General features: G+C 39.9%; 1 protein-coding gene across 4 annotated transcripts in view; it reads left to right on the forward strand.

Annotated features, from left to right (window-relative positions):
• The first annotated feature begins 10043 nt into the window (after positions 1-10043).
• The window catches only part of LOC137383839 (protein phosphatase 1 regulatory subunit 12A-like), a 333936-nt gene continuing 329927 nt past the window's right edge, over positions 10044-14052 (forward strand). For all 4 annotated transcript variants that reach the window (XM_068057118.1, XM_068057119.1, XM_068057120.1 and 1 more), the window contains exon 1: positions 10044-10319. In XM_068057118.1, coding sequence (XP_067913219.1) covers positions 10068-10319 — 252 coding nt within the window. In that variant the 5' untranslated portion in view covers positions 10044-10067. The remainder of the gene's footprint in view (positions 10320-14052) is intronic.

Below are 14052 nucleotides of genomic sequence, written 5' to 3' on the forward strand. Positions count from 1 at the left end.
GTCACCCTGTTGGGAGTCTTTTATAGACCTCCAAATAGTTCCAGAGATGTAGAGGAAAGGATAGCGAAGATGATTCTCGACAGGGGCGAGAGTAACAGGGTAGTTGTTATGGAGGACTTTAACTTTCCAAATAGCGACTGGAAATACTATAGTTCGAGTACTTTAGAGGGGTCCGTTTTTGTCCAGAGTGTGCAGGAGGGTTTTCTTACACAGTTTGTAGACAGGCCAACCAGGGGCGATGCCACATTGGATTTGGTACTGGGTAATGAACCCGGCCAGGTGTTAAATTTAGATGTAGGTGAGCACTTTGGTGATAGTGATCACAATTCGGTTAGGTTTACCTTAGCGATGGGCAGAGACAGGTATATACCGCAGGGCAAAAATTATAGCTGGGGGAAAGGAAATTATGATGCGATTCGGCAAGATTTAGGATGCGTAGGATGGGGAAGGAAACTGCAGGGGATGGGAACAATCGAAATGTGGAGCTTATTCAAGGAGCAGCTACTGCGTGTCCTTGATAAGTATGTACCTGTGAGGCAGGGAGGAAGTTGTCGAGCGAGGGAGCCGTGGTTTACTAAAGAAGTTGAAGCGCTTGTCAAGAGGAAGAAGAAGGCTTATGTTAGGATGAGACGTGAAGGCTCAGTTAGGGCGCTTGAGAGTTACAAGCTAGCCAGGAAGGATCTAAAGTGAAAGCTAAGAAGAGCAAGGAGAGGACACGAGAAGTCATTGGCGGATAGGATCAGGGAAAACCCTAAGGCTTTCTATAGGTATATCAGGAATAAAAGAATGACTAGAGTTAGATTAGGCTACTAGGCTAGATGGGATTGAGGTTCACAAGGAGGAGGTGTTATCAATTTTGGAAAGTGTGAAAATAGATAAGTCCCCTGGGCCAGATGGGATTTATCCTAGGATTCTCTGGGAAGCTAGGGAGGAGATTGCAGAGCATTTGTCCTTGATCTTTATGTCGTCATTGTCGACAGGAATAGTGCCAGAAGACTGGAGGATAGCAAATGTTGTCCCCTTGTTCAAGAAGGGGAGTAGAGACAGCCCTGGTAATTATAGACCTGTGAGCCTTACTTCGGCTGTGGGTAAAATGTTGGAAAAGGTTATAAGAGACAGGATTTATAATCATCTTGAAAAGAATAAGTTCATTAGCGATAGTCAGCACGGTTTTGTGACGGGTAGGTCGTGCCTCACAAACCTTATTGAGTTTTTCGAGAAGGTGACCAAACAGGTGGATGAGGGTAAAGCAGTGGATGTGGCGTATATGGATTTCAGTAAGGCATTTGATAAGGTTCCCCATGGTAGGCTATTACAGAAAATACGGAAGTATGGGGTTGAAGGTGATTTAGAGCTTTGGATCAGAAATTGGCTAGCTGAAAGAAGACAGAGGGTGGTGGTTGATGGCAAATGTTCATCCTGGAGTTTAGTTACTAGTGGTGTACCGCAAGGATCTGTTTTGGGGCCACTGCTGTTTGTCATTTTTATAAATGACCTGGAAGAGGGTGTAGAACGGTGGGTTAGTAAATTTGCGGATGACACGAAGGTCGGTGGAGTTGTGGATAGTGTCGAAGGATGTTGTAGGTTACAGATGGACATAGATAGGCTGCAGAGCTGGGCTGAGAGATGGCAAATGGAGTTTAATGCGGAAAAGTGCGAGGTGATTCACTTTGGAAGGAGGAACAGGAATGCAGAGTACTGGGCTAATGGGATGATTCTTGGTAGTGTAGATGAACAGAGAGATCTTGGTGTCCAGGTGCATAAATCCCTGAAGGTTGCTACCCAGGTTAATAGGGCTGTTAAGAAGGCAGATGGTGTGTTAGCTTTTATTAGTAGGGGGATCGAGTTTCGGAGCCACGAGGTCATGCTGCAGCTGTACAAAACTCTGGTGAGACCGCACCTGGAGTATTGCGTGCAGTTCTGGTCACCGCATTATAGGAAGGATGTGGAAGCTATGGAAAGGGTGCAGAGGAGATTTACTAGGATGTTGCCTGGTATGGAGGGAAGGTCTTACGAGGAAAGGCTGAGGGACTTGAGGTTGTTTTCGTTGGAGAGAAGGAGGAGGAGAGGTGACTTAATAGAGACATATAAGATAATCAGAGGGTTAGATAGGGTGGATAGTGAGAGTCTTTTTCCTCGGATGGTGATTGCAAACATGAGGGGACATAGCTTTAAGTTGAGGGGTGATAGATATAGGACAGATGTTAGAGGTAGTTTCTTTACTCAGAGAGTAGTAGGGGCGTGGAACGCCTGCCTGCAACAGTAGTAGACTCGCCATCTTTAAGGGCATTTAAGTGGTCATTGGACAGACATATGGATGAAAATGGAATAGTGTAGGTCAGATGGTTTCACAGGTCGGCGCAACATCGAGGGCCGAAGGGCCTGTGCTGCGCTGTAATGTTCTAATTTAAATGGGAAGAGGTTAGGTACAATGGATGTCCAAAGAGACTTGGAGGTTCAGGTGCATAGATCTTTAAAATGCCACGAGCAAGTGCAGAAAATACTCAAAAAGGCTAATGGAATACTAGCCTTTGTATCCAGAGGATTGGAGTAAAAAGACACAGAGGTTATGCTGCAGCTGTACAAAACCCTGGTTCGACCCCACTTCAAGTACTGTGAGCAGTTCTGGGCACCACACCTTAGGAAGGATATATTGGCCTTGGAGGGAGTGCAACGTTGTATTACAAGAATAATACCTGGACTACGGGGGTTAAGTTACGAGGAGAGATTACACAAATTAGGCCTGTTTTCGCTAGAATTTAGAAGGTTAAGGGGTGATCTGATTAAAGTCTTCAAGATATTAACAGGAAAAGACAGGCTAGATAAAGATAAACTATTTCCACTGGTTGGAGATTCTAAAACTAGGGGGCATAGTCTAAAAATTAGGACCAGGCTGTTCAGGAGAGATGTTAGGAAGCACTTCTTTACGCAAAGGGTGTTAGAGGTTTGGAACTCGCTCCCACAAACAGCAGTTGAAGTTAGAACAGTTGTTAATTTTAAATCTGAGATAGATAGATTTTTGTTAAGCAAAGATATTAAGGGATATGGGCCAAAGGCAGGTATATGGAGTTAGGCCGCGGATCAGCCATGATCTCATTGAATGGCGGGACAGGCTTGAGGGGCTGAATGGCCTACTCCTGTTCCTATCTTCCTATGTTCTTATGTAACAAAATGCAAATTAATGTCAGCTCACCAGTGCCTGATCCAATATTTTGAATATAATGGAATGGAAACAAATAGTTTTCTTGAAGTCACCATGGAGGTAATTGAGAAGGGGCCTCATTGAGGTATCTAAGATAGTAATTGATTTAGAAAATATAATCCAACATACTGCTTCAAATTAAACTGTGACAGTAGGCCAAGGTGCCACAGGTTCAAACTGGAAACACTAAATTTAGGAGCAAAATACTGATGATGCTGGAAATCTGAAATAAAAACAGAAAGTGCTGGAAATATGCAGGTTCGGCAGCATCTGTGGAGAGAGAAACAGAGTTAACCTTTCCGGTCGATGGCCTTTTATCAGAACAGTTTTCAGGAAAGTTGTCATCGACCTGAAATGTTAACTCTAAATTTAGCATTCATATAAGGAAGTTCTTCACATAAAGTACGATCACCATAATGGAATGATTTTCAAGGTGGGGAGTAAAGGCACAATCCCAGAATTATTTTTAAAAAGGGGGCAGGTTGTTTCTGAATCAACAAGTTGAATGACCTTCCTCATCACAACTTCTCTTGTGATTTCACCTGATTTATTGCTGAAATCTTGGATTTATGAATTTATTCATGATTAGTGTTGTGCTTTGTCACACATAAGTTGCATAGTTTCTACTTATATTGGTGGTTCTGTTGGAGGAATTCACAATGACCTGAGAAAAACATTTAAATTTTCAAGGCCTTTGTAAAACTAATAAAACATGTTTAGCTGCAAAATTGAAATCGGCTAAAAATCAAATAGTTAAAATAATCCATTTGAATTTCATTTCGTTCTTTCCAACTCGTTTATTGTTCTGGTATCGTTATTATCCTTTATTTTCAAGTTCTTGTTTCTTTCTTGCTTTAATTAGGTCCCTACCCCTGGGATCAGAGCCCATCAGTCGCCAAGAAGCGTTTGGGCAATTTGCTACTGAGCCTCTGCTAATACAACAACCACAAGGCGGTGAACTACAGACAATGGTCCGGACTGCCGTTATTTCTGCTTTTTTTCTCATTCCTCTGTGGGAGGCTTCAGGCTTTTGAGTTCAAATTGGGAACTGAGTAATTGGAGTGCCGCGGGTGGGCCTGAATCTAACGCCCTGTGACGCTGCACGGTGCTATACCATCATGAATTCTTCAAATTATTAAACGCTGAGTGTTAATGATCTCCTTGAAAACTTAGACCAGTTATTGGATCTAATAGTGTGAACGAGTTATTCCGCAATGCAAATGACAAATTTGGCTAATGATTGTTTCTCGATATTAATTCACCAAATAAAATTTACAAACAAAACGTTGTCTTTACCGTTTAGAATGTAATCAGGAAACGATAACATTATCCAACAGTTATAAGAAAAACTTCTTGAAATGACTGGCCAATGCACTCCAAATATTGCAGATTATAGAAAAGCTACTAGATAACGCTGTTGTCAGTATTTTACCGTTCACACTGAAGCTGATCCTAAACAAACTTGCCATGCTGAGGTTCTGGCATCAACCATACACATGCTGCATGAAAATAAAATCTCTCATGAGATCAGTGTCGTTAGCAATTTATGCATGTGCGCTTCTCCCTGTGCAATTGGCTGGAAAAAGAAACATGGGCATCCCCTTTCAGACAAGTCAGTTCTTTTACGTGGATTGTGTTAAAGAAAAAAATCATGTCCTGAAATTAAGAGTTACAGCAGGGCGTGAAAATAATTTATTGAACTGCGTCCGAAGCTCACAATTTGCCTTCAGTCTGACAACATTGCACTTTGGATTAATCTGCAACATGCTTAACGTGACTGACTCCCCCAGGGTCAATAACCAATATTTCGTTTAAAATGCTGTACGTGTTGTTCTTTAAAAATATAAGACTTTGCTCTGGGACTGAATGATGAAACTTTTTTAAAAATCTGTTAATTATGTGATGTCGAAGTTGGAGCTCATGACAGCGGGTATAAAAAACACCTTTAAAACACCTCAAGTCGGTCCAAATGAATATTCTTTTCCGCATTTCATCAACTTTCCACGAGATGGCACGGCAGGGTTCTCTCTTGTGTTATACGTTTTGCAATAATGGGTACGTACAGACAGCATCCTTAATTTTGGCAGAGGTCATCTTCTGAAGCACGGTCCTTACTGTGGGGAGTACACAGGATACCTGTTTAAAATCTGGCGATTCTTGCGGGAGAATGGCAACGTTTCTGCAGTATCCTGTAGGCATTTAACTGTCACCGTGCACACACCTGGCAGCTCTGTATGTGCCAGATCCCAGAAAAGTAACTGCGAGCTTCATTCTGTCCTTGTGCAAATATAATAGGAAGAAAATGCACATTGTGGAGCTACAGGGCTCCATGACGTTGCTAAATATTATTTGTTATGAAAGTGCTTCTATTTTTAAATTTCTTTTGAGGATTCGTGTGTTAGAATTGTGGAGATGGATTCATTTAAGATTGGGGAGATTCCATAGATGCTGGATTTTGTTTTTGTTTGTAATGGTCACCCAGAGATCTTGTTTGAAAACAAACCTTTACTGGATGTCACATGCCTTAAGCTCAAAATACAATAGAAACCTTGGTGACTTGGGAGAAATGTTTACGGAGAAGTGACATGTCAAGATTTATGAAGGTCAAGAGTTGATTTTGCTTCTGAGATATGGTGTTGGTTAACTTGGGGGTGTGGACTGTGTTTGAAGACTGTTGGAGATCAGCCTGCCAAGAGAAAAACACCCAGCTCACCTCTTTCCTCCTGTCTCTGCGAAACCCTGCAAAAATCTACTGTGTGAGAGCTAAAAACCCTGATGCCGCATTTCTCCTGAGACGCTCCTGGAAGGCCGGCCAGATTAAATTCTCGATGCCACCTGAAAAGAACTGCTCCAGTAAAGATCCCGGTGACCCATCTACATGTACTCAGATGCCAGACTGTATGCCATTTTGTGGCACAACATATCTCATCCGTTTTCTTCAAGAATTAACAAGTATTTGGCCAAAGTTTTTTTGTCTTTTTTTTGTCAGAGCTCTGCAGAGAAAATTTGTTTATTTTTTCTTTAACCAGTGTGTGTGTGAGTATGTACGTGTTGGGTATTTAAAAAGGGAACTTTCATATTTCAATCTGTGTGTTAATGCTTTGCTTTTTTACTGGATAAGTCTTGTTTTATAATAAACTGATAATTTTGTTGTTTATTAAAGAAAGCTAGTTGGTGTATTTTATTCTGGGATAAAGAGTAGAGTATATGATTGACCATTTCGGTAACTGGGTAAACATTTAAATATATGTTGTGACCTGTGGAGAAGTTGAACTAGAAAAGACAATGCAATCCTCCCACCTCCGTCACAACATATTGTTCAATATTATTCAAATCTCAAATATCAGTTTAGTTATGTGACTTTATTAGGCCCTTTTTGCAGCATCTAACCTTCTAAATGCTACCCATTCCTGATGGATATTGCACTTTGCCTCATAACTACACATCAGCAATCATTATTTCACAAACTCTCCATTCGTATGTTATTTTTTCAAGCCTTGTGATTGTGGTTTCAGATAATGGCCTCAAAGTTGAACTAAAAAAATCTGATTCTTATCTCATTCTTTCCACTGTCATTAACGAACTCTAATATAAAAAGGTGGAAGCCTTGACACATCCTAACTTCATAATGAAGTTGGGCATTCCGTTTCATGAATAGTTTGGTGCTGTGCTCCACACTTGGCCTGAAGTACTGAAATGTTTGACAGTAATTGATAATAAAAGTGAATTTGACAAATAGATCTATTGATATAAATGTTATACTTCATTATGGAAATTCAGATAACAAACTACCTATTGGTGTGATACAGCCAATGGTGGAGTAATAAAGAGCTAAACCTGTTAATGAAGTTACCCAAGGATCAAAAGCTTTATAAATGACACTTTCTATTTTGCAAGTTTATTTTTACAGTTTCATTGCGGCTACAAATGCTAAAACACAGTTCAAAGGTAAAAGATAAGGGTGGTTGAAAATCAAATTAGCACAGCAGCTCTAGGCTACCAAATGTTAAACACACAATTGCACTATAAACATTGAAAGGCAATTTGGTCCTTGTTTCTGCCGTGTTGAGATTATTATTGGGATATTGGAAAATATCCTCTTCAATCTACATATCTTTAACAACTGATCAAATGTGTTTGTTTTAAGAATGTGAACATTGGAGCAGTCTGCTGCTTGTCCTGTCACAGTAATGGAACTTAAATCCCTACATGGTAATGAATGTGGTGCAATATGTCATGTGTTTACCATGTGAAGCTTGTTACCAACTTTAGAAATAATCAGAATCCACAAAGAGCTGACTGAGTTCACTTAGGATCACAGATCTCCAATGACAATTGGGGTGGGGGCTAATGTATTTGTTGAATGGATAGCTGATTGCTTATTAATCAAAAAAGTTGCTGTTACTCCTTCAATTGCTGCCTGGGTATTTCATTGTGTGCTTATAATTGAACCACATAAAGGATTTTGTGGCTTTGTTGAAATTAAGTTGTATTTCAGTATTATGTAATCATACTAAATTAATAATTGCAGCCTTTTATGAAAAAATAACACATTTTACTATCGCAATTTAGAAAATTTAATTCTGCTGCTTCCGTAGCTGTGAGTACTCAATCCCACTGATTACATTGCAACAACTTACTTTACAACTCCTATTACAGTGTTGAAAATTAACTGCATTGTGTAATGCTACATCTTCTGGAGGCAATTTATTAAGATGATTAACATTATGTTGGGTGCCCTTCTCTTAATTTCCTCAGTAGGATAAAGGTGTTTTGGATAAAGTGACATTGTTTGAGTTTGTAATTTGTCTTCAGTTCGATAATATCACTGGCACTTTGGTGAGCAGCAGATGTTTTGCAGTTTATTTTAATATAATTTAAATCTTCTGAAGATTACTTTGGTATGACTGATTATTGGTAATGTTTAATTCATTTCTCCATATTTTGCCAGTCATCTGCTGCCTTGAACAAAAGCAAAACATGTGGAAGTTCCTACTGTTTTGTACAAATACATTATATGCAGAAAATAATGATTCCCATGCCCAGCACATGTTATGTAGTTGTAGTCAGAAAACCATTGCTATACAATTTGATGGGCTTTGGAAACAGCCTGTTGTTGAAAGTACTCAAAAGATTATTACTTTCTAACTTTTTGAACACTCTATTCAAAATCGAATTACTTAAATAAACATAAGAGTGAAAATCCCTTTTGAATTGTCACAAATAGCTTTTGTGTTTGTGCATGTCAAGGGCATTTGGTCAAACCTGGCAGAAATGGGTTCAATAAATGTTTTGCATGTATGTCCAGTAAATTTCTTGACACCAAAATTAGAACTTGCAAAGTGACTGAACAGGCTGAACAGATGGATATGTTTGCAATAGTTTAACAGAGCCAGATGTTTGTGGACAGACAGTCATACAGCAATAGAATGGCATAATGTATAACCTCATGGACCGACATTAATCATTGGAGCATTAACCAACTAAACAGACATCAAAGCAGATGCCAATTGTCCATCAATTTCCTACTCTTTCTTGTGGGTTTAATTCATTGGAGATTAGCAATTTCCTTTTAAGCTCTAAAATGATTTGGTATTTTAAAGGAATATGAATGTAACTTGAACAAATAGAAACACATGCACGAATAAGGTCATTTAAATGAGCTATTCTGCGAAAACATAGTTGCATTTTTTTTAACATGTCACTAGTTTCTTTAAGATTCCGAGAACCTTGCACACAAGATTATAAATCAACTGCTTGGTTATATTCTGAAATACTTTGACTCACCTAATTTAATTTTTTTCACTGGCAGTAAGCGTATTCACAAAATAAGGTATTTCACTGGAAGATATTTTCAGAACAACCTATATAATGTATTGATTTTAATCATTGATTCAAATGTTCACTTTTTTATTTTAATGTAGTTTTTGACTTTTCTACAATTATGAACTGATTTTGGATTTGATTAGGACTGTTTTAAAAAAAATCATATGCCTGTTCAAGTTTAAATTTACCTTAAAGGGTTTTTATTAAGTTCCCTATTGATTTCAATACAGGTATTTTATATGAAGTGCATAATCACATTAATTTATTTAAATTTGCAGGACCTGTTCCCACACCTTTGTATTTTATTTTCTATAAACATGTATGCAACTTGATTATAATATTGTGGGCAATGTACACTGTCATAAACAGCTCTAGGATTAATTCAAAACTAACCCTGATTTTTAAAATACCCCTATCTGTAATAAGTAACAATCATGGATGCTGTTACAGGTTATAGTCCTGTCAACCACAGTAAATTTATTTTATTTTTATTTTATTTAGAGATACAGCGCTGAAACAGGCCCTTCAAATTGTAGAAAATCAATTACATCATCAAAAGTTATATTGACAGAAGTGTCAATTCACAAGTGAAAACAAAGTCAAGTTGTGGTGCGTTAGATTGGATTTTTAAGACTTAAAATAAACTGAACATGATAGACAAATAAAGAGGTTTGTTTACGACAGTGGCTGCTGCACATGATGGATGAACCTTTCACTACACACCTGCGCCTCTCTGCCTCATTTGCAGTCTCATCCTCCTACCAGGTGGCGCTGTGGTTGGCGCTGAAGCTCTCGCGAGTTTTAACCAATGTAAATAATGCAGCCTAACGTGATGGCTAGAAAGCTTTTTGACAGACAGGCACCTTACCCAATAGTGGATCGGCAAGGGCGATAGCCTCCACTGCTATTGGTTCTGAGCGGAAGGACGCTTTCCAATGAGCGCGGAGAGAGGGCGAGCGCTGTGTGTAAGGTTAGTTAGACCGGCGGCACTGGCGGTTCTAGGGGAGGGGATTGTTTTGGGAGTGAGTGCGGCGGGAAGATGGCGGATGATTGGAAGCGGGCGGATAACGCCAAACATCGGCGAGGTGAGCAGCTCAAGCGCTGGCTGGGCTCCGAGACTGACCTGGAGCCGCCTGTCTTCAAGAAGAAGAAGACCCGAGTCAAGTTCGATGACGGCGCTGTGTTTCTGGCCGCCTGCTCGAGCGGCGACACCGAGGAGGTGAAGCGGTTGCTGGACCGCGGGGCTGACATCAACTACGCCAATGTGGACGGGCTGACGGCGCTGCACCAGGTACCGCGGGGCGGCGGGGGAGGGCAGGGCAGGGCAAGGGAGGCCGGGTTCTGCACCGCTCCACTCATCCCCACCAACGACCCCGCTGACACTAACACGAGTTCTGAGGGGCTGATGTGTCAGGCTGCGCCCCCCTCCACTACCACAGCAGTAGTGGGTGCAACAGGAGTTCCCATTGATCCATCACTTCGACTTCATTTCGGGAGCTGTGCCATTCCCATTGCAGTGAGGACGATGGTGGGTGGGTGCTGGTGTTTGCATTCCTGGTGATGCAGGTACCGCACTCTTGTTTTACAGGTTATCTTGAGCGCATTCTTGCCTTAGGACTGGGGATTGTCTTCTTTCCCCCTCCCCCTCTTCTGTCTTGTTTGCTTAAAGGAATTGTAATTGATGTTGTTTCCAAGTGTTTTGGCTATGTTTGTTATGTCTCCATTTCATCCACCGATATCTAACTTGTACTCATCCCGATTCCTTCTCCCCACCCGTGTCCTTCTGTGAGCTGATTGGCAAAATAACGCGAAAGGACAGCCCGGTCCTGCAGCAAAAAACGCACTCAAGATATGAAGGACATCGGTGGATGGTTATTTCAAATAGCACAGTACCTGGTTCACCAGAAAACATAATCCAAAAGCAAACTTTAATGTGTTAGAACTGCAATTAACAAAAGCCCTGTTTTTACAGTTCCATTGTCTATTCAAAGCCAATAAAAATGTCGATTTGGATATGAAATAATTTTGGCAAATGTCGGTATCGATGTGTCCGGAAAACAAATTTGATTGAAAATTTTCTCCCACCCACAAGAAAGGGAGCACTCTTGCGTTTCTGTACTAATTTGGATACATGGCACAGTGTGTAGAGTTAGCCCAATGTGATCAATGTTAATGTTTTTTCAGCGAATGCCTGCCTAACTTAGAAAAGCTTGAACTTAGCAACAGATGGATTGTTTTCTAACCCATTGTTGGTATGTTATATTTCACTTCTTGCAAGAGGAAATGCAGCAAACGTCTACTGTAGTGAGGGTGCAACAGACTGTTTCAACTATTCAGCTATATAATTTGTTTAATCTTGTATAGAAGTTGCAACAATTTGTTACATATTGCCTGTTCTGGTGATTATAGGTAACAAGCCTGTAACTACTGCAGACTACGTTTTATCAAATTAGTTTGCCAGCTATTTCACTTAAGTCGAGTAGTACTGTACAGAACTACTGGAGTAAGTAGTTAGAGATCAGTAAAGCAGTTCAGGAAAAAAAATGCCAAGCTTTTAATCGATGGCATTTCAATTCTGCTGCTACGTCATAACTATCTCTGAAAACTTTTGTCACATGCCTTGAAGCGAAGCTTTTAAATATATCCGTATTAACAGTTGGTCACCTTAAGGGAAAATAGCTAATTGAAGGTAGGACTTCCACGCCAAAACTTAGTAATGCAAAAATCGCAGCCCAAATCTACAGTGACTGTGTGCGGGGGGATTCTGGTGATGTACTTCACTACACTGTCATGAGTTATCGCCAGATTCCTTTAAGTACTAACAAGCAGGTTGATTTCACCTACCGTTTGTTTGCTTGAATGTATGTGGCATGCAAGTTCTATATTATAGTTACAAAATTAGTACACACACAATCTACTTCAGTCCTTATCAGCAGTGTGTGTATAGTTGCTGGTATTTTGCTTTTCCTTTGCTGTGTCAGTGTGGAGGAAGTTAGCATCTGTTACAGTAACTAGCTGCTGCTACAGTTAACATGCGCTGTTTACCAGCACACTTGAATTTGCAACAATTTACCGTAGATTAGATTGTGTTTTCAAGGACTTTAATGTGGAAATTGGCAATGTTTGGTCATCAAAAAATCAAGTCAAAAGGTTAGATTGTGGATAATCAAATATTCTCAAGGAAGTCACCCTTTACATCCAGTATTACTTGTATTTATGCATATTTTTGTTGGATTATCAGTGGATTTGTCGAGAATTCCGAGAGAATGAGGAAGATAAATTTTTTTATTTATTTCCAAAATATACTTTATTCATAAAAAATCTGTAAAAATTACATTGCCAAACAGTTTCCAACAGCACCAAAAAATACAAACATTGCAAGGGAGTTCAGTTTCCTTCAATACAATCATGAGTTGCCTCACAACCCTTCCATTTCATTTGTCATGCCATTAACATTTTTACATTTTACAGCAAATGAAAATTTTCCGATACAGTTCGACGGGTTTCCCATGGATCCAGCCCCTCAATTCAGCTTGGTGGGGGGACCTTACACAGTGGTCTTTCCCCATTGAGCCTTTGCTGCGGCTGCCCCAAGCTTTAGTGCGTCCCTCAGCACGTAGTCCTGGACCTTGGAATGTGCCAGTCTGCAACATTCGGTCGTGGACAACTTTACGCTGGAAGACCAGCAAGTATCGGGCAGACCAAAGGGTGTCTTTCACCGAATTGATAGTCCTGCAGCAGCAGTTGATGTTTATCTCGGTGTGAATGAGGAAGATAAATATGCAAGTAGCTGGTGGTCAGTCACTCTAGAATTGGCCTTTTTAGCCACTCCAGGCGCTGCTTCACAAACCACTAACCACCTCTCGGCGCTTTCCCATTGTCTCGAGATAAGGAGGCCAAAGAAGGTCAGTACAGTGAGAAACTGTAAGACCAACTGATAACTTCCTCTTCGCTCAGGCATCAGGGAAAGGCAATACTATTCACAATGGGCTGAATGGCCTCCTTCAGTGCTGTAATTTTCCTGTGGTTCTGTGGACTCGCATTGCTCATTGAAATAGGCAATGTGTGTTGCATATTTAGGGTTCTGTGACATTAAATGCGTGAAAACTGTTTCATGCCTTTTTGTCTTGGGGCCCCTTGTTATGTAAAACATCACGCGAAAGCTTCAGTATGTTAATTTTACCATGCTTTGCAAGTCTACCACTTAATCTCAGTTGCGTATGGAGTTGCGTGTTTTTAAAAATAAAATTGAGCTTCATTTCTCCTTGGCATTTTCTATGAGCATTTAATTAAGCAGGAATCCAGTTTATTGGCTTAGAGCACTATTGTTTTGAGGGAAGGTACTTTATGTAAACATTGCGTGTCATCTACAAGTGTAATGTGCATTTACAGAATAATTCATGCCAGTAAAGTGCTTTTGGTGATACTAAACTACTAGTAGTGTTGTATTAGAACAAGTGGCCATCTGCTAATGCTAACAACTTTATTTGTATAGTTGTTCTTGTATGTTTAGGAAGTATGAACATTGTTAAATAATTTTGGCAGCATATTTTTTGGATGTTCAAAGTATAGTAGGGCATTAGGCAGGATTAATTTTCCTTTAGGATAGTGAGACTATATTGATAAACTGTTGCTGTTAGCTTTTATTCTTACAGTCCATTGAAATAGTGAATTAACAAACTGATTTTATTTAAACTTTAAAGTGTAAATAATTATTTCCCTATTCATTGGCAGTCTTTTGGAGAAAAAGTTCAGACTATTGGAAAAGTAGTAAATTGAGACTAGAGATGAAGTCGTATTTTATCCAAAGTTGTTGACTGCAAGAGTAATTGGGCAGTGAGTACACATCTTGTACTTCCTTCTCCTCATCCCTGCTCCCCAACCATTTTCTGCTGGTAAAAATACATTGCAAAAGCATCACCCAATAATGCATTGAGGTTCATTGTACAGTATTGATCAGAATAGAAGTGCATTGAATGATCAGTCATGTTTACAGCTAAATTGTCATGTCATAGGTTGCTTAT

This window comes from Heterodontus francisci, chromosome 25, assembly GCF_036365525.1.
Source record: "Heterodontus francisci isolate sHetFra1 chromosome 25, sHetFra1.hap1, whole genome shotgun sequence".
Classification (NCBI taxonomy): Eukaryota; Metazoa; Chordata; class Chondrichthyes; order Heterodontiformes; family Heterodontidae; genus Heterodontus; species Heterodontus francisci.